This window comes from Bemisia tabaci, chromosome 3 (assembly GCF_918797505.1).
Source record: "Bemisia tabaci chromosome 3, PGI_BMITA_v3".
Taxonomy (NCBI): Eukaryota; Metazoa; Arthropoda; class Insecta; order Hemiptera; family Aleyrodidae; genus Bemisia; species Bemisia tabaci.
This window is the reverse complement of record NC_092795.1, coordinates 30140387-30159701: the sequence shown is the minus strand read 5'-3', so window position 1 is coordinate 30159701 and position 19315 is coordinate 30140387. Positions and strand designations below refer to the sequence as shown.

Sequence of the window (19315 nt, the reverse complement as noted above, 5' to 3'; positions counted from 1 at the left end):
ATTTATTACAAAAAAGCATCTAGCTTCATGACCACTTTAACTCCAGCATGGAGTTTATGCAACTCAATGCTCCAGAATTTCCTTCAGATCAATTGGCAAGTGTTCAATTTTGACTGATATGAACAGTCGATTGATTAATACCTATAGTGCGCATACAGGCAGCATCCCCTTGGTTGCTATCAGTTGATAATATCCACACTCACACTATCATGTATAGATGATCATATAAGTACTATTGATTGTGAGCATTCATCTATGCATAATAAGCCGTCGCCTGGAAGGGAATCTTTATCCACAGTAACAAAATTCTCAGTGAAGCGGTTTTTTGAGTGGATTTGAAAAATTGGATTTCGATATTTTGAAGGAAAAATGTCTTCAGTGTTAGTTTCCCCAAGAATAGGTTGCAAGTAGTCTTGGTTATTATTGTGCTTTAAGAGGGCTTAACAGTTGCATTATATCCGTACATCCGTACATCGTACATTGTATCCAGACATCCGTAGTGACATCAAATGTTAGATTGACTTCCTTCAACTGCTAAAAAAAACCCTTTAATGGAAGGTAGGAGGGGATTTGACATGCAGGCAAGGAGGGTTAAATGAATAAGATGAAAATCCGAACATTATTAATGGACAGATCTTCAGTGATGCACACTTTTGCACTATTTGCTCAGCATACATGATCAATGAAGGCTGGATAAACTTAAACAAGCAAAACTAGAGTAGGCGAAATCATTACTTTCGTTTTGAAAGGGGACATACTCAACCATGTTGGATGTAGAAACTGATTGTCCTTCAAGAAATTTTAGGTCCACTTGATTTCTTTTAGTAAACACTTTTGTTATTTTCTTTTGTAGATAGCCAATTACCTTCTGAACCGTCATCTCCCATTAAAATTGACACTGGTCGCAGAATTAGTCTTGATACAAGTGAGTTAAATTTTTTATTTTTTAGGAGCTTAAAAATCATCCAAGCCATAATCTCCTTTCCCACCTCCAAAATTCATTCATATTTTTTGTGATTGCCGAGATTTTAAGAGTGAGCTCAGCCATCAACCTTGGCAACAATGAGCCACTAGATGAGGTCTAAAGTAGAAGAAAACGTCACATGTTCTCTCTTCAAAATATTATGTAGAACACAATGTAACCAACATGAAGTTTTATATCAACTCTTGAATGAGTCATTACCAAGTCTTTTTAACACAGATCAAATGAAAGTTTCATCATACAAATGACATCATTTTGCCATTTAACCAATTTTAATAGTATTAACACTTATACAGTTACAGCTTCTTGTTCGAAAATTGATTTTCAGACTTCTCTCCGTGTGATTCGTTTTCCTTGTGAAATCTTAAAGAGAAAACAGGTGATGTTGTGCTTTAATTCATGACTTGTCCAGAGTCCCATTATTGCCAACATTCAGATGTTATTACTCCTTTGTAAAAATGATTTTTCAAATCCTATTGGGTCTGTTGCACACAAGAGTTACAGGCAAGTGAATAGACTATTTCTATGTGAAAGCGTTGGAAAATGAAGATGGACACATAAAAAAAGTCTGAAATGCACTCCTAGCTGCATGATCTGCACTAATCGAGTCAAACATCAAAATTTCTAAAACTCATAATTTCACTCCGTTAGGAATATGGAAGGATAATTATTCCATGACTTACCCACTTTTAAAAGTGTCTGACTTTCAGTGCATCATCTCCTACATATCTATCCTATTTATTTATTTATTTTTTTTTTTCGAAAATAAAAAAGCAACCATAAAAATATCCATCTAATGATTTATTAATATTTTTTTAAAAAATTGAGAATAAAGTTTCGGAATGTTTCTATCAAACATATTGGTGGATATTCTTTACAAAAATTAAAATGAACAGTAGCTGAAATGTTGCATTAGAGGTGAATAGAGTTTTGGAGCAAGCCATCCTTCTGCCAATAGTGATTCCATTTCAGAGTGCAGTTGTGAGAAAGGGCTCTTTAAAAAAAAATGAATAAATACATAATTAGCGTTCTCAGTGAAACAATAGGTTTTTGGAGTTTTGGTGTTCATTGAACGAAAAGTCTTTACCCAAACAATCCTGGCTTAGTTTTATTCTTTAAGCTCATTTGTCTTTTTTGCCATGAAAAAAGCATAATGATTTTCTAGTTGAGTGTGGATAAAGAGAAAGTATAGTTTGATCAAGGATGTAGGCGGAAAAATGACATGAGTTGCAAATTGACCTCTTTGAGATAACTGTGTTCTAAGTTTCAAAATGTTGCCAAGCATAGTCCATGAAACCTAAAACCCCAAGAATTCCTAAAGGAAAGTATTATTGTATCCCCAAGAATAGTCATATTAATATTATGAAAATACATATTATCATGCTGTTGAAATAAGTTGTATACCTCTATGATGAAGACATCTTTCTCTGGTAAACTATCATTGCTAAGCAGACAGATTAGTTAATTCTGTAAAGAAACTTAAACTGAGTTCAGTCGGAAAAAATCAACGTTTCAAAAAATACTACAAGAAGAATATGAACTGAATTAAAATGAATTAATTTCATCATGCTGCCTCCTCTTCAAGCACTTTCTCCTCTCAGAGTTCCGATTTCCGAGTTTCTCCCAATTCATGACTCGCCCCTGCATTCAAATACTTTTCTGTTAGCAGAGACTGGCTCATTCGATGATGTTTCTTCAAACAATTCAATTTTAGGCCCGTCAGGAATGGCGACAGAATCTAATATCCGCCAGCCTGCTTGCCCTAATTTTATTAAAGAAAGAAGTCCTTGTTGTTGTAAGGCGATTTTCCTTCAGAACCAATCCCAGTTAATGCTCAAAAATTGTGTGAGGTCATAAAATTTTGTGCGTAATACTTAGGCGTATGCTTAATGCAGAAGATAGTCCGTCAGAAAAATGGCGCACTTAACCCCCTTCGTACTGTTTTTCCATATGAATAGCTCCTCAAATCGTAGTACGCTTGTCAAATAACTTGGCTCAATTTCTTATGTTTTGTAGATAAATGCAGCCGTGGAAGGGGGCGAAAGCTAGTTTCCTCAACAGGGGCTCTGGCGACTCCTGTCTCACCTGGGCCAACATCAGAGCATGGTCTTGATCGAGTTTTCATATGGGACTTGGATGAGACCATCATAATTTTCCACTCTCTTTTAACCAAACATTTTGCTGAAAAATACTCCAAGGTAACATTTCCAACTTTAATGCTATTCATTTCAAACATATATTAAAATTTGTCTGTCTGACAGTGAAGCTGCTGAAAAAAATTTTTGGAACATTTTACTTGGAGCACTGACAGCAAATAAAGATTTAGAAAAACAAGGAAAGATGTGAACTTTTTGGCAAATTCCTGGATGAAAAGTGCATGAAAGTGCGGCCCTTGAGTTGTGTAAGTTAGACAAAAGGCTGCTTAACGATCCATCGAAGGCAATATGTTAGAGCACTTCAGAAAACTTGTTGCATTGGCATCAGTCACGAACTTGCACACCTTCAGTGCTATAACTGAAAGAAAAAAATCATTTTTGTCAAGTAAATAGTTTATCACTTTCACTTTAACTGCTCAAGAAGTAAAGGCTGAAACAATGTGAACTGTTGTTTGAAGTTGCTCTATGATGCTCCAAAGCTGAATTTTTTTCTCTCTCGACACTTTGAAAGCTTTGCCATTGTTTTGAAATGTTTTAAAATAAGCTAAAATACACATTCTTAAACGTCTTAGTTTAAGTAACTATTTTAGTTCAATTGAGGAAGAAAGAACTACATACAAAAATTTAAAAAAAAAAAAAAAAAACCCTTTTGTTACATTCAGTTCTATTGTTTGGTATGTTACCCACTCCAGATAAATACCTATAACTTTTCCTTTGCTTTATTTCAGGACCCACAAGCGACAGCTGAGCTTGGACAAAGTATGGAAAATTTAATATATCATTTGACTGATACTCACCTATTTTATAATGACCTTGAGGTAGGTGAATGAATTTAATCATGAATTAGTTGTTTAGAAAGTGACTGCACTAAGAGTACTTATTAAATTGACTTTTTGGGGGAAAAATCTATTTCAGGGATGAAATCATTTTAGGAAAATAAGTATTAAAGAGATATATTGTAACCAGAGTTTTCTGTATTCTCTCAATATTTTTCCGTATCCTTAAATTAAATGATTCCCTCATACCTAATAGTGAAAAATGGGAAAAAGCGGCCTTTTGCCTCCACTTACTCTATTATTTATTTAAAGTAAGTTTTTGCTCTTTATCTACTCAAGTATGTTGGTTAGAGTTGCCTGGATTGCAATCCGGGGATTGAATCCTGTCAATCCTGTCCTGCCAATGATTCTTTTGTTTTGATTTTTTCAAATTTTTTCAGGAATGTGATCAGGTACATGTCGATGATGTAGCCTCTGATGATAATGGCCATGACCTCTCAACGTACAATTTTGCCGGTGACGGATTTCGAGCCACCTCCCCTCCAAACAGCAGTCTATGTCTGGCGACGGGTGTTCGAGGGGGAGTCGACTGGATGAGGAAACTTGCATTCCGATACAGAAAAATCAAAGATTTCTACAACACTTACCGGAGTTCAATAGCCAGTATGTCCTTCCAGATGTTGATATCTCTTAAGTACTTCAGCACCAGTTAGGGACTGTCAGCACAGCCCGTTTATTGAGTTACCACCAATATAACCCCTTTAACAAATTCACCCTTGGTATGGGTGTCCCCTTGGGTGATTTTGAAACTCTTTTCACTCTGTGCTTTGCTGATGACCAGGTTGTGGTTGCTCAAGATCAAGATGACGCGGAGTACATGATGCGCAAGTTAGTAGAAGAATATCGGAAGTGGGGTTTGGAAGTCAGCATATCAAATCTGAGAAGATGACTTTTGGCGGTGATCAGCAAAGCATTGAGTTGGAGGATGGGCAGCAGATCAAAGGCTGCGAGCACTTTAAGTACTTGGGAGTGCGGTTGACCCAGGATGGAAGGACGGATCAAGCTATCAGGGAAAGGAGCACCTTAGCAAGGAAGGCTATAGCGATGTTAAATGGAATCCTCTGGAATCAGCGGATTTCCAAAGATAACAAGAGGAGGATATACAACGCTGTAGTCAAAAGTATATTAACATACGGATGTCAAGTTTGGCAGCTGAAGAAAGGGACACAGGATATGCTAAGAGCAACGGAGATGGATTTCTGGAGAAGGTCGGGTCCGTAATGATAGAGTGCGTCAGATAATGGAAGTCGAAAATGACATCGTGTTCGACGTCATGACCAAACAACTTGTTTGGTATGGTCATGTCAATAGGATGACTGAAGAGAGGCTGCCAAAAAAGATGCTTGATTGGGTTCCTCCTGGGAGGAGACGTAGGGGACGCCAGTGAGAGGTTGGCGACAGGGGGTGTTGAGTGAAATGAGGGAGTGTCAACTCCCTGATGACCTGTGGGAAGACCGAGCTTTGTGGCGATTAGGCGTCGTAAAGCGCCAAAGAGCGCTGTAAAAGCGACTCATATGTACGTAACAAATTCACAACAAAGAAACAAATGTTCAAGAAAAATTGTTTCGATAACTCTTATGCTTCTCTTATTCTGTCAAAAATTAACATGTATAATTAAGATGAAGGAGTAAGCTTTTATTTGCTCAATCAGCTACCATGGTGGAACTTCGAAAAGCTTTTATGGCATTGATGACTCACTGGTGTTCTTCAACTCTCATTAAAAGTTGTATCCAAAATTCAATTATTAGGCTAGGAAATGAAAAATGACTTTCTCTAAAGGGCACACTGAAACTAAAGTTCTATCGTGGAAGTCTGAAACTATGAAACTTTAAATACAATTGAAAATAACAAGGGTGTATCTCTTTTTCCAGGCGTCCTCACGCCAGACCAGCGGAATCGCTGGCTGCAGCTCAGAAGTGATATTGAAGCACTTACAGACAACTGGTCAACACAAGCGGCAAAATGTCTTTCTCTTATTCATTCCCGGTACTTAAAACATTTCCTATTTCTTTATATTAATCCTAGATTTAAAGATGTAAATTATATGACTTTCCTCTAAATTAAGTAGTGGGTTGTAAGAATGAGTGAAGTGGTCCAACTGTACCACAGAAAAAATTGAACTTCTATTTCATTGCGAAAATAACAAGAAATGAAGGTCACAAAAGCTGTAATTGCTGTTATCAGTTATTGCATATCTCAATCAGAGAAGTAGAAAAAAAGAAAAAGAATTCTTTAAAGTTGATAGGATAGAAGTAAAGTTTAATGTGCTTCTGTGAAATCGGTCAAAAATTCACATGAGACTCCTTTTTATTTATTTATTTATTTTTTTTTTTTTATGTCAAAAATTCTTCAATTATTTTACTTACTTTTTCAAACACTGATACTTAGTTACAGAAAAATTAAGTTATTTAATTTAAACCAATTTAATTTAAGCTTAATATGATACCGGTATGATAAGCTCATAAAATTTAATTGAACTCAAATTTTACCGATAACAAAAGAAATACTATATTATTCTATCTCTTCTCTCTTACTAATGATGAATGTATATATTATTCTATCTCTTCTTCTCTCTTACTAATGATTACTATATGTATATTAGTCTATCTCTTCTTCTCTCTTATTTATATCTTTGTCTTGTAAATTCTCTATTTTTCAGGCCAAATTGTGTAAATATTCTTGTAACAAGTACTCAATTAGTTCCTGCTCTGGCCAAAGTTTTACTTTACGAACTGGGCGAAATATTTCAAGTTGAAAATATTTATTCAGCAGCTAAAGTCGGTAAGACCTGCCATACAAATTTATTATTCCATTTCAAATAATCCAAAAAACCTGAATCCAGGGCCACGTCTAAATTTTAAATGCTCCTTCAAAACTGCAGAGAAATAATCAGTCTTAGATTTACCATGAGATTAACTAAATCCGTCTCCTAAGAGTAAACACTTCTCTTAAGAGTAAATACTTAGTTTAGACGGTGTGATTTTTTCAAATGAGAAATCAGTTCTTTGTTTCCGACCAAATTTGCGTGAGCATTATGGGAAGAGATGAGGAAAGATAGTAATAGAATAGTAAATTGTAAATATATGCAGTTATTGTGTGAGGCACGTGATTATACCAGCCAATACTGAATGGAATGAAAGGTATATCCTGTGAATAGGATCTTGAAGGAACCTCAGTGCTTCAATACCATTCTGCCTGAAGTATTTGAAGAGGAAGTGTTTGTTGAATGGAACAAAAGAAGCAAGAAGTGCAGTAGACTGAATGGACTGTACCCGATAAAAGAAGGGCCAAAATATGAAGCATTCAAGAATAAGGTGGACAGGGTATTAGTTCTTTAAACATAGGTTAAAAAAGTTGATCGGTTCGGAATGGTAGAGGGCCTCACTTCTTCTGTTTAAATTGTCAAAGCATTTGCAAAATTCAATGAGCTTAACTTGATGATAGTTGATAGAATATGAGCTGTTCTTTTGACTGCAACCCCAACCAGCTTGCTATCTGCATTAGTTTTGAAGATATGGATTCAGTCCTGGTACTCTTGGGAAATCCTATGTATCAGCCTCTTAGGGGGGCCGTTGGCAAAATTTATATTTTTGATTGAAATTCATTTATATATCATAAGACCATCTGACAAGTTAAGGTTAACATGCAAATATTAGTTAAGGCATCCATAGAATGACAGAGCAAAATAGGGTAAATCAAGAGGTGAAAAATGTTACCTAAAATAGGAAAAAGTGGGCAATCGTTTGAAATAACTCAATCATGACAGCCAAGTCATTTCAATAATTTAATTTAATTTTGACCAATGAAAACAAAACTTTATCCTGGTGATCTTTATTAAAACTTTATCTTTTCTTATGGTGATCAAATATACGAAGCCTCAATTTTATATACTTCCCAAAATTGTATGCCTCCCAGTTAAAATGCTTAATTATTTTAACCTCCTCAAGCAACATTTTTCAAGTATTGTTAGAGTGGTTTTTTTTTTTTTTCCATAGCCAATGGCTGAAATATTTTTTCACAGCCTTAAATGTGTAAACGCAATAATTTTGATCATTTCAGGCAAACAAAACTGTTTTGAAAGGATTGTTGCCAAGTTTGGACAAGAATGCACATATGTTGTGGTTGGTGATGGAGACGAAGAGGAAGTAGCCGCAAAGAAGGTATGTATTTATCATCAAAACCAACTTAATCAAACTTTGATAGGCATAGTTGAATAAATACTCAACATTATATTTTGATTTTTTACCTATTCAGAACCACACTTGAACCAAAAGTTGAAAGTGAAGGAAATTGTGATGCCGAATTTAATTTTTACAATTTTATTTTACTCAAGATTTTAAATTTCTTGCATGCTCAATCTTATTGAACAGCATCACAATTCAATCAAATAAAATCTAATAAATTACCACCAAGAAAAAGAATCAGAAAGATTGCCCTTAAAAATCTAGCTTTTATTCAAATTGATTTATCCAATGAGGCTCCTAAATAAATTCAGCTCCATTTTTTTTTTTCAGCACAACTATCCATTTTGGAAAATTTCAAGCCACAGCGACATCATTGCCCTTTACAATGCACTAGACTTAAAATACTTGTAAATATCCTTTCACGAATATTTAGCTTCTTCAAGCTCTTTTTGTACAAATGTTTAGTCTGAATGTTAACCTTTTATATTTTTTTCCTCCTTTCTTTTGAGAAAACGATAGTTCTTGAACTGGAGGTTATCTGTTCTCCTTTTAAAGTACATATTTGAAACCAAAAATTCTTCAAACTTTCCTTCACCATTGTAAATTAAGTTCTCACCTTTGTTTTATTTGTTCCCCCCCCCCCCCCTCTTTGAATGTTCAGGTTAATTGTTATTTTTGTCAATCACCATCTAAATCATAAGATGAAGAAATAAAAACAGAAAGCCCTTTTTATGATATAAATCAGAGTCAAATTGAATAACTACGCACCATTGCCTCGATGCATTTTTCAAGATGCATTGAGGCTGATTCTTTAAGCCTTTGGCACACTTTAAAATAGTTGAGGCTTTTGATGGGAAGCTCAAGATGAAAGCCTTCCTGTCTATATTTTCCTTTTCCCGATTGAGTATAGCCTGCGAGGCAACAATGAAAGCACCTCAAACGGAAGAGGTTCTGTAGAATCCTCCTCCAACCCCGAGAAAAGACTTTCCTCATACGTATTTCCCTTTCTCTCACTTTTTATCGGATTACGGGAAATGAAATCATTCTACCACTGTCCTCCCCCCTTTCATGAAAACAGACATCCATTTCTAAATTTTTGCCTGTGAAACATCCCTCTGTGTCAGTTATGAGTTGAGGATTTAAAAATGCTGCTCCCATATACATGTGGGTCCATCTTTTTCCCCTGGATTCTTGACTGTAAGTAAACCTGATATCAAAGAACTACTCGACTTCATCACCAATAACAGGCTAAGCGCAAGATTAAAACAAATTGACCACAAAACTTGAAATTTTTTCTGGGCACTAAAGACAATATTCTGCATAAGGGGATAAGTGCTACTAACACTAGAGTAGTGTGTATAATATCCAAACACAGTATCATGTGGTAAGTGCCGCAGTAGGTATAAGGAATGAAAAAGTTAATAGCTCAAAATAATTTTTTTTTTAACTTAGCCCGTTCTTGATGATGCAACCATTGTCATTTGGTACCTAAATGTACCTACCTAAGTACATATTCTCACCAATCAATTTATTTTAACCAACTAATGCATTCAAATGCAGCAAAATAATTTCCAATTTTTTATTTTATTTTAATGTTCTGCAAGTTTCTTCGAAATAACATCATTGTTGCGGTGAACCGCCCCCATCCCCTTCACAGAACAAAGAACCCCGAAAAAAGCCTCTCATTTTGTCTCAAATGTTTTCCTGAAACTTCAATTCATTCTCTTTTTTTGATGTAATGGCAGTGTAAATCCTTTTACTGTAATATACATTGTATGCTAGAAAAATTCCTAGAATAAATTTTATTATCACAGTCAAAGCAATTATTCTCATCTCAGTCACCAATTTATCCTCAAGTAGTGAATCAGTAAAGCTTGCTCAGCCATTCCTCAAAAGAGGTTTGTGCAAAAGCAGCGATTTACTCATATCCCCGAATCTTCCTCAAAATTTTGAATGTTGTTCTCTAGTTAGTGACTTATTTTATCCTGAAGGTTTCATACACTAGGAAATTTGCCTTTTGCTTAGAAGGGTTGCCAATTCGAACCCCTCCAAATTGCTTAGCTTGCTCATAAATTGGATGTGTAGTGTTTATGCCGAAAAAACCTACATGGCATGCAAAGCCTATGCACATAGTTTCTTTTAGCAGAAATACTTCCAATTGAGGTATCAAATTGCTATCTACGCTAAAATATTTGTATAAATTGAAGGAATTCAAATTAATTGGAGTGATCTAAGTTTGATTTACACCAGTTCCATCAGAGGTATGAGGCTTCAAATCAGTGACAAAACTTAATTTATTCAAAAACTTACATTCTTTTGATAGCAAAAAGATTTCAGTTTTATTGACGCAAGAGAGGAATAGCAGGTAAACAAATTAAAGTTCCATATTGAAGTTATCAACAATATAAAGAATATTAGATTATGATGAGGTCGTTTCAGTACTTTTTCCAAATGCAAGCATTTTTTAACATCAAATCTATTGCAGGACAAGGATGGAGTTTAGTCACACCTTCCATCTGCCTTGAGTTTTCGTGTTTTTGGAAAATCAAATAGAGAAAATGTTAGTATGGCTTGAAGTGAATTTTTGCTCTTCAAGTGGTTAACAATTGAAAGCTGTTTAAAGCCAAAAGAAAGGTGTGACCAAACACTTTTTGTTTTTTAAGTGATACTTCATCTTAATCGTTTGAATTAGATTCTGCTTTTTGGAACTTTTCTGGGAGTTTTGATGATGTACAAGCCTTAATCATTTACAATTGATATTTATTTTATCTTTTTCCAAGAAAATTAAGAGGAAATCTCTCAGTTGCAAGTGGAAAAAGTAGAAAAAAAGACCTGTGGATAACATTTTCACAGATTGGTAACCACTAATTTATTATTAAGTGAGAGGTACATAGTACACATATTGATAAGGAACAAATTTGACACAAAGGATTGTGTGAGAAAGCGGCAACTCACTCATGAAAGGCCAGAGTACTACAAGAAAAGAGGAGATTCAATACACGTACAATAGGCACCTACTTGAGTATTGGGTAGTAACGTAAGTCAGACGGCCAAAAACTCCATTGAATGGCAGTTAAAGGATTGCCCTCAGTCCATGATTTGTTTGCGAGTCGAAGTTCTAGGATAAAATAATTACAGATACTGAGACCAGAAAATGCAAGCAGATACTTGGAAAAAGTAATGAGTGTTGAATTACAGGCTATTACTTTAAGTTTCTATTACATTTAGCTTAGACTTGTGCGGTTTTGTTGCTCTGCTTGAATCAGGGCCGGATTAAGGGGGTGGCCACATGGGCCGCGGTCCATGGCGGCAAATCTACAGCGGGCGGCAAATTTTGCAATTTTTTGAAATGTAGGTATAAAAAATCGGATTTAGAAAAAAAAATTACAAACAAGAGAAGGCGACAAAATCTCTCATTTCCTGAGAGTATAATAATTTCTAATTTTGTCGTCTTTCAGAGATAAAAGAGACAGCACCTTTAATTATTCAAGTTAAGAGAGAAACCAAATAGTTAAAACACGCAATTTGGCCTGGAACGGTGCGACTTACAGAGAAATGATGACGAGGACTTGAGATGAAAAGGAGAAGCCCTCGGCGCGGCGATCGGCATAAAACACATATTAGCGCCTACAAGACTGCACGAATACTTCACGCATTGCATCAAACAGAGTGCGGTCACTGCGATCAGCGTAAAACGGATAGCGCCTACGAGACTGCGTGAATACTCACGCATTGCGTCAAACGCAGTGCGTTCAGCAGCGGTCGGCGTGAAACTCACAGCGCCTACAAGACTGTCGGAATACTTCACGCATTGCGCCAAACACGGTGCGGTCAGCGCGGCGCGGCGGAGGAAGTTATAATCATTAATCCACATTTATGTTTGTTCTTTCATAATTTTTTCGTTCATTTCTTATGAATGGAAGGCCTTGTCCACGCAAAGATAGGTTTACGAAACTTAACTTTCGCACAAAGTTCCGTGAACTTTTGCTAGTAGTGTTGACAGGGCTTTCGTAAAAAATGTGTCCAACACGAGTAAACGCGTCTTATGCACCCCCTCTCCCGCTGGCACGTTCATTTGATGGTTTTTATTGATATTTCAAAACGAATGAGAAGGGGGCGGCAAAATACAGGCGGCCCATGGGCGGCAAGTAGGTAAATCCGGCCCTGGCTTGAATCATAAGTCCAGGTATGAAAATATGTCTGGAGGTGGCATAGTATTGTTATTTTGTGATGAGGATTTGATCAGACCTACAATTTTACTAACAGAAAAGAGAACCATATTCAAACCAAATAAAATATGTATTTAACAAAAACATTGGCATCAAGACTGTGGACACTTAAATAAACTTCTACTTGGTAACTAATCCGTGGACTAAAACTGGAAATAAAACCTAAAAACAGTTTGAAGAAAAACTCATGGTGTTCATCCTCAATTTCTTGAAAAAAAGTTTAGAATCCAAATGTTCAAATCCGAGTAATTTAGGTAATTAAGGGCAGTTTTATCCTAAGATTGGTATGCATTTAAATCAAAAGGAACTACCTCCATTGTGACATGGGCCCTGTCATGCACGTATTTTTATGGGTGCCAGGGGCTTACTTACATCACAATGGAACTGTCAATTAATTGTATCCATTAAACCTCAGGTTTGTAAAATTTTCATTCTTTATCAGGTTTATTTAGAAAGTGCCTTTACAAGATGTAGTTTACGACTGAGACATTTATTAAAAATTAATCATACATGTAGAAAGTGTTGAGTTGCCAAAATTACAAATAGGTACCTAGATTGAAGAGAGATGAACATCATTTGAAGAAATTCTAAGTACGTACTTACTTCTCTATAGGTGTGGATATATACAACCAGAGTCGTATAAAAGTTGTTTTATTTACAACAAAAGAAACAAGAATCTGCTTCTTTAAATTTTACTAACTCAGCCTGGACATTCCACCATGATTTAGATACATAAGTGCCACGAACATCGGGTTGCGATGGCCCATGTTAGGAATCCTAACTGAGCAGAAAAGTCTTTAGTGAGAATTAGTGATAGGAGCGAGAGGATACAACTTGTCCGCTTCAGTGGATTTCAGTTTTCAGCGATTGAATTAAAATGATCTACTCTAGGGTTTAGCTTCGGTCGAGTTGGTGTTCAATATATTATACGAATATAATTCACAACATTAACCAACTGGAGAGCCTTTACAATGCAGAGTGAGCCCATATCAGTAACCTGTGCTGCTCTTTGATTGACTCCGCCAGTTTAAATCGTTATGAACTTGCACCGCCTCAAATCAGATGCGCCATTCCGGCCAAGTAGCCGGGTGCTACGAAAATATTGATATAATTTTGCAACCTAATGTAATAAAATTGCTTCTTTTACCGTGAAATTGCAATACTTTTACATAAATTGATTACTAAACTCCGATTTTAAACGAGCCGAACGATATGAAATGAGTTTCATTTAGGAGGAAGGTAAGCAGTGTGCGATAAAAAGAAATTGCAACTCACTTCAATTTTACTGCAATTTGCAATGAGAGGAGCCCCTTCAATTGGTGAATAGACAACATACACAGCACTCAGATACAATAGTATCAAGTTCGTTGGTGTAATTTCAATAGCTTGCAACTTGTGTTACTTGGATGTCAGAGGGGAGGGGGCGGCTAAAAATAGTTAGAAGAGTCATTTATATAGAGTGTATTATTTCCAAAATAAAAACAAAGCCCTAAATTAAAAAATTGTTCCAAAAGGGATCAAATTTAAAATACTGCAAAGAGCACTTCAGCCGCCCCTCTCCTCCCTGCTACCCCATATTTGCGCCCCCAGGGTGAGTTGACAAACGCAGAATGATGACTGCCGGCTTTTGAGCTCATGCAGTATAGATAGAGCAAGCCATGCACTCAGGAGGAGGAGAGAGAATTTGTAATGGAGCCAGGGAAAAAGTTATTGAAGATAAAATTTAACAATTTTTAATGTTTCTAGTAAAAAAACATAATTCAAATTAGTACCATTCATTTTATCATTTGCATGTTTGAGGGAAAAATGTTTTGAAGTATCATAATAATAATAGAAAAATGTTCTTCAGGCAATTTTAGAAACAAACTTTGGAATTCTTAACTCTGGAAACCCTTTTTTTAGAACATTAAAATAAGTTTTTTGAAAAATCCATTTCTCAAAGCAATTTTTAAGAGTAACGAACAAAAGGTTCTTTTAACATATACCTACATTCAAAAATGTTCTTGAGAAACTTTTGAAAGTGTTTTCAAAATTTTTAAAAAGTAATACTTCCAAAGTTTAAATTTTTTTAAAGTAGTACTTTTGAACTCTTTCAAAACCGCATATCGACGGTGAAACTGCCAGACCACGTTTCTCGTTTGCGGTGTTTAAAATCTCCACTTTTTAAAATTTTTTTGACGGAGAACAAAACAATATAATTTCTTGAAATTTCCGCAAAGTTTTCTTCGCACAGAGGAGAAAAAATAGGGAAGTTTTCATGAAATAGCTTTGGGTAGTTTTCCATTTCAAAGATACAGTACCTATGACAGGAAATCTACAGCGTCGCAAACCGAAATACGAGGTCTGGTACTTTCATTGTCGATATACGTCACCGTATGTAACCCAACTCCTTAAGTTTCTACGTCATATTAGGTGTGGTTCAGTCTTTTCCTGATCAAAAGAAACTCACCTGCTCAACAAAAATATGAAGGCGTTTCTGCAGTTAAAACTTCTGTAGTAAGGGTAAAAATTTGCTTTCAGAGAAGTCTTAAAGAGCCTTTTAGCGTTCAGGGAGAATAACAAGGTCATATTTCGCCTTCGTCCTCCCCCTAACTCCAGCAGACGAAACAGCGCGATGAAAAGAGGAAACGTTCTAAAACTAGAAGCAGCGCAGGTCGTTATTGCGAATCATTAACAAATGGACCGAGTTTATAATAGAAAGGAACCAAGCCACATCACCTATTGCCGGGCAATTTGATTTTTTACGAGCGAACGTTTGAGCGGATTCCTTTGAAACTTTGAGAGAATTTGCCTCCTACCTACTACCTATGCAAAAAATTTACAGACATTTGCACGAAAATCCGCACAACCGTTTTCATGTAAAAAATTAAATTGCCCGATTAAATTTGGCAACAGCTGATGTGGCTTGGTTCCTTTCTGTTTGACGCGGTCCAAATGACCTTGATCAGATAGGGATGTATCGATCAAGGTCCTTGGATAACGATTCAAGGATCCTGGTCCAGGCTCGGCGGGCCCGAGTTGGAGTCTGAGGCGGAAGCACGGAGAGAGAAGTGGACTAGATGACGTCACTAGGTGGCCGGTCGTTGGGGCGACGGCGGGCTTCACGTGCCATCCTGGGCGTTGGAGGCCTCGATGTCGGCCATGCCGGCGGTGATGTGGGCGTCCAGGTCGGCGTCCTCGGGGAGTCCGGGGTGGTGGTACGAGTCGAGGAAGTGGCACGTCCCTGGGATCTCCGCCGGGAATCCCTGCGGCAGGCACTCGCGGGGCCGCGCGCTGAAGCTGAACCCTGGCGCCCGGATCAAGCACCTAGGAACACAGAAACAAAATCGTCACTTACGAATGGAACTTAACTTAGGTAACATACAGGGCTGGGAACCGAATGGATGGAACCGGTTCCGGTTCTCATGGTCCAATGATTCGGGTTCCGGTTCCGGTTCCGAAGATCGGGTCCCGGGAACCGGTTCCGGACGGTTCACTCGGGTTCCATGGTATTAGTATTCGCAGCTCAAAATGAGAAGCAACTGGGATGAAGCAATCTGATGAAACAATGAATCAAGCAAACCACTCTCGTGCTGCGTCGGACATGCTTAAGTTACATGCTCATACAAGCTACACTGATCGATGGAGTCAAAAAAACTAATACTTGACTTTCCACTTCACTTAAAATGGTTCGCTCATTCACCGTATACTTGGATACGGGTCCGTCTCAAAGCGTTGCTGCAACATCAGCTGTCACGGAAACGATACGAACCCGTGTAGGAACGTGTTCGACGGTTCGGTTCCGAAGGACGGGTCCGGTTCCGCATAAACATGCGGGTTCTGATTCCGGGTTCCGATCGGTAGCCCTGGTAACATAAGAAGCTTTGGCACATCAACCTTCAAGTATACCTTCATCAAACAGCTCAACAAGGTCAGGGTCAAGAGCCGACTTTCGTCGGTTCTTTCAAATAGAGGCAGGGGTGCAAAAACTTCTCGACCACGCGACCGGGTGGGTCGCGAAAACGGGAAGCCCCCAAAAACGATGTTTTGAAATGGGAAGGCCGGCAAAATCGCGATCATTTAGGCAAAACTGGGGTAAAATTCATGTGTTTTCCGTCAAGTCGTGGTATAATTCACGTGCTTTGCGCAAAATGGAGATGTTGCATGTGTGAGGAATTTGCGATTTGACTATTGATTTTCTTATGTAAAAGTTCGCGAGAACCACGATGGTGCCACCGGTTTTCTCTGAAATCAACTCCCAAGCTCAAAAAAAGCTCTCAAGTTGAGGCCAAAATGGAGGGGATATTCCACGCTATCCTGTGAGTCCACCTATACATCAAGACAAACTCTCCGTGCAAAGATAGGGAGCAAATACATTGACAGGGTTGCCGTGATTTCAGTTTTGGAGTCCCCAAATAAAGTGGCAGCCCTGTCAATGTATTTGCTCCCTATATCTTTGCATGGAGAGTTTGTCTTGATATAGAGGTGGACTCTCAAGATAGCGTGGAATATCCCCTCCATTTTGGCCTCAACTTGAGAGTTTATTTTGAGCTTGGGAGTTAGGTCAGAGAAAACCAGTGGCACCATCGTGTTTCTCGCGAACTTTTACATAAGAATCAACAGTCAAATCGCCAATTCCTCACATATGCAACATTTCCATTGCGGCAATTTATACACAGAGCCATGAAATAGTTAGAGTCCCTTTATACCCAGAGTTAAGACAACTCACTTTTGGTTGGGCCAGGGTTGGGCTGAAAGTGGTCTAAAAAAAAATCCAATTCTGATTGGTTCTCGCTCATGGAGGCCGAAACGAGTGCACCAAGATGGTGGTACCTCGAATGTGAACAAGAATAATGAAAATATTACCTAATTGTGGTTTATCAAGAGTAAATTTTTATTGCCATCGGTCCAAAATGAAAATAGATTAAGAAATTATTCACAAACCAATCTCATTTTCTTTTTAATTGATCAATTTGTTGATGTTGTTGTTTTTGTGTGACAGACATCGCAGGATTCCTGATCCTTATCCCTCAATATCGTTCGTTCGGGTGCACTCGTTTCGGCCTCCATGGCCAGCCAAGGCCGGCTGACAATCGAGTTGTCTTAACTCTGGGTATAAAGGGACTCTAGGAATAGTTATCTTTTTGAAATTTTCTGGAGAATAAAGGTGTTTTTAAAATAGGAAGGCTCCTTTAAAAAATCGGAAGGCCAAGAGCTTTCTATACCCCTGCATAGAGGTGCAATATCCATCGATGAGTCCAAACCGCACCATCGGCCAATCTGAAGCGCTAACTCGACTTAAGAGCAGTTGAGACGCGTGGTAAGTATGTTCAAGTACGGTGGAAGGACCAACAAAATTCGTCCTATGATGAAAAGTTCGAACGCGCTTTGCTGGAGGTGCTAGAAGTGCAACGCGATTGAAGGCGCAAGAGCGCAACTATTTCGACTCGCGTGTGTAGTTTTGCCTGCTCGACGTATTTGAAGGAGTTTTGAATGAGAGCAGAACTCAAGCTCTGATAAGTTTATGCCCTTCACACAAACATCACCAAGATGTGCAGCGTAAATTAAGGGCGCAGGTAGGCAACTATTTCGACTCGCGTGTGTAGTTTTGCCTACTCTAGGTGTCTAAAGGAGTTTTAAACACTCCAATTGCTTGACATCTTGGATGCGTAAGTTATTTGGAGCCTGATCAAAATCTAATTTTCTTTCATCAAAACATCGACGATCTGGAGGGGAAGTGGAACAATCGCCGGGTTGAAAATAAGATTCGAAAATCAGTGGTCGGAATCTCCTATACAGGGGAGCCAAGTTCGAGGTAACATTCGGTCACTATCTTACTTCTCTCATTATTTTTACGTAGATTTAGTTGATTAAATTGAAAAGCTAAACTTTTGCAGGAGCTCCATCCGAAAAACGTTGAGGGTTATCTACGATACACCATCGTGTTTCTCCTGAGATGTTACAAAGAGAGTTATGGTGAAATTGTGCCTTTGCAGGAACTTTATTCGAAAAAATTTGGGGGATCATTTCAAATACACCATCGTGTTTTCTCGTACTTCAACGCAGGAAGAGTCGGGTGGATTGAAAACTTCCAACTGATCGTTTACGTTTCAGGTAGGTAGTTGGGCCCAAGGATAGTCGGTTCTATCGAAAAACCCCAGCTTTTGAAGGAACTCCATCCGAACATTTAAGATAAAACGTTGTGCCTCTTAAGATCAATATTTGATTAAATTGAAAACCTCAATATTTTCTGGGGTGAGGTACACCATCGTTCTGCTCTGTAGCTTGTAATCAGGAATAGTTAATTCAATGGAAAAATTTTAATTTTCGCCGGAGTTCTATCACTGGAAAAAAAACTCATTGGATCTAGAGTCCAGACTCTTAAAATCATCGACAAGAAAAAATACTCTTGATTCAATCAGATTTCAGCTTAAATCAAGAACCAAGCCTCTTAATTTGAGCGAATTTCATTTTGATTTAAGCTTAAATCTGATTGAATCAAGAGACCTGTTTCTTGTCAATGTTTTCAAGAGTCTGGACTCTAGATCCAATGTGTTTTTTTTCCAGTGATTGGAAAAATTTCAAGAGCGGATTTGAAATAAGGATGCTTACTCGTAAGTGGTTGGGCTGACATTGATCCTGAGTGGTTCGCTCTGGGACTCGAACTTGTTGGCGATTGTGACATTGTGACCGAAGAGGCAGTAACGCGGCATCTTCACGCCCACTACTCCGGCTAAAACAGTACCCGTGTGCAGTCCGATCCTCATCTGTCAGCAGAAACACATTGAAATTTTTAATCCGTCACGGATACTGAAATTTTTTCACTTCCCAAATAGCACAGTACAATGAAAATATTGAAATGAACTAGCGATTTATTGAAATAAAATTGCGAATTTTTACCATAAAATTCCAATATTTTTACATCATTTGATCAATAAAAATAAAGTCC

The 19315-nt window shown here is 37.6% G+C and overlaps 2 protein-coding genes across 3 annotated transcripts in view; one reads left to right on the top strand and one right to left on the bottom strand.

Annotated features, from left to right (window-relative positions):
• eya (eya transcriptional coactivator and phosphatase 2) overlaps nt 1–9977 on the top strand; it is a 100553-nt gene extending 90576 nt beyond the window's left edge. Inside the window, exons 10-17 of one of the 2 annotated variants that reach the window (XM_019040383.2) lie at nt 854–925; nt 2999–3180; nt 3867–3956; nt 4355–4577; nt 5846–5960; nt 6634–6755; nt 8034–8134; nt 8489–9977. In XM_019040383.2, coding sequence (XP_018895928.2) covers nt 854–925; nt 2999–3180; nt 3867–3956; nt 4355–4577; nt 5846–5960; nt 6634–6755; nt 8034–8134; nt 8489–8569 — 986 coding nt within the window. In that variant the 3' untranslated portion in view covers nt 8570–9977. The remainder of the gene's footprint in view (nt 1–853; nt 926–2998; nt 3181–3866; nt 3957–4354; nt 4578–5845; nt 5961–6633; nt 6756–8033; nt 8135–8488) is intronic. The other variant, XM_019040384.2, reaches the window with a different exon arrangement.
• The window catches only part of Gycalpha99B (guanylate cyclase 1 soluble subunit alpha 2), a 308541-nt gene continuing 298023 nt past the window's right edge, over nt 8798–19315 (bottom strand). The window contains exons 13-14 of the mRNA XM_019040394.2: nt 18979–19133; nt 8798–15693 (exon numbers count right to left, since the gene is read on the bottom strand). Of these exons, the coding sequence (XP_018895939.2) occupies nt 15489–15693; nt 18979–19133 (360 nt within the window). The 3' untranslated portion in view covers nt 8798–15488. The remainder of the gene's footprint in view (nt 15694–18978; nt 19134–19315) is intronic.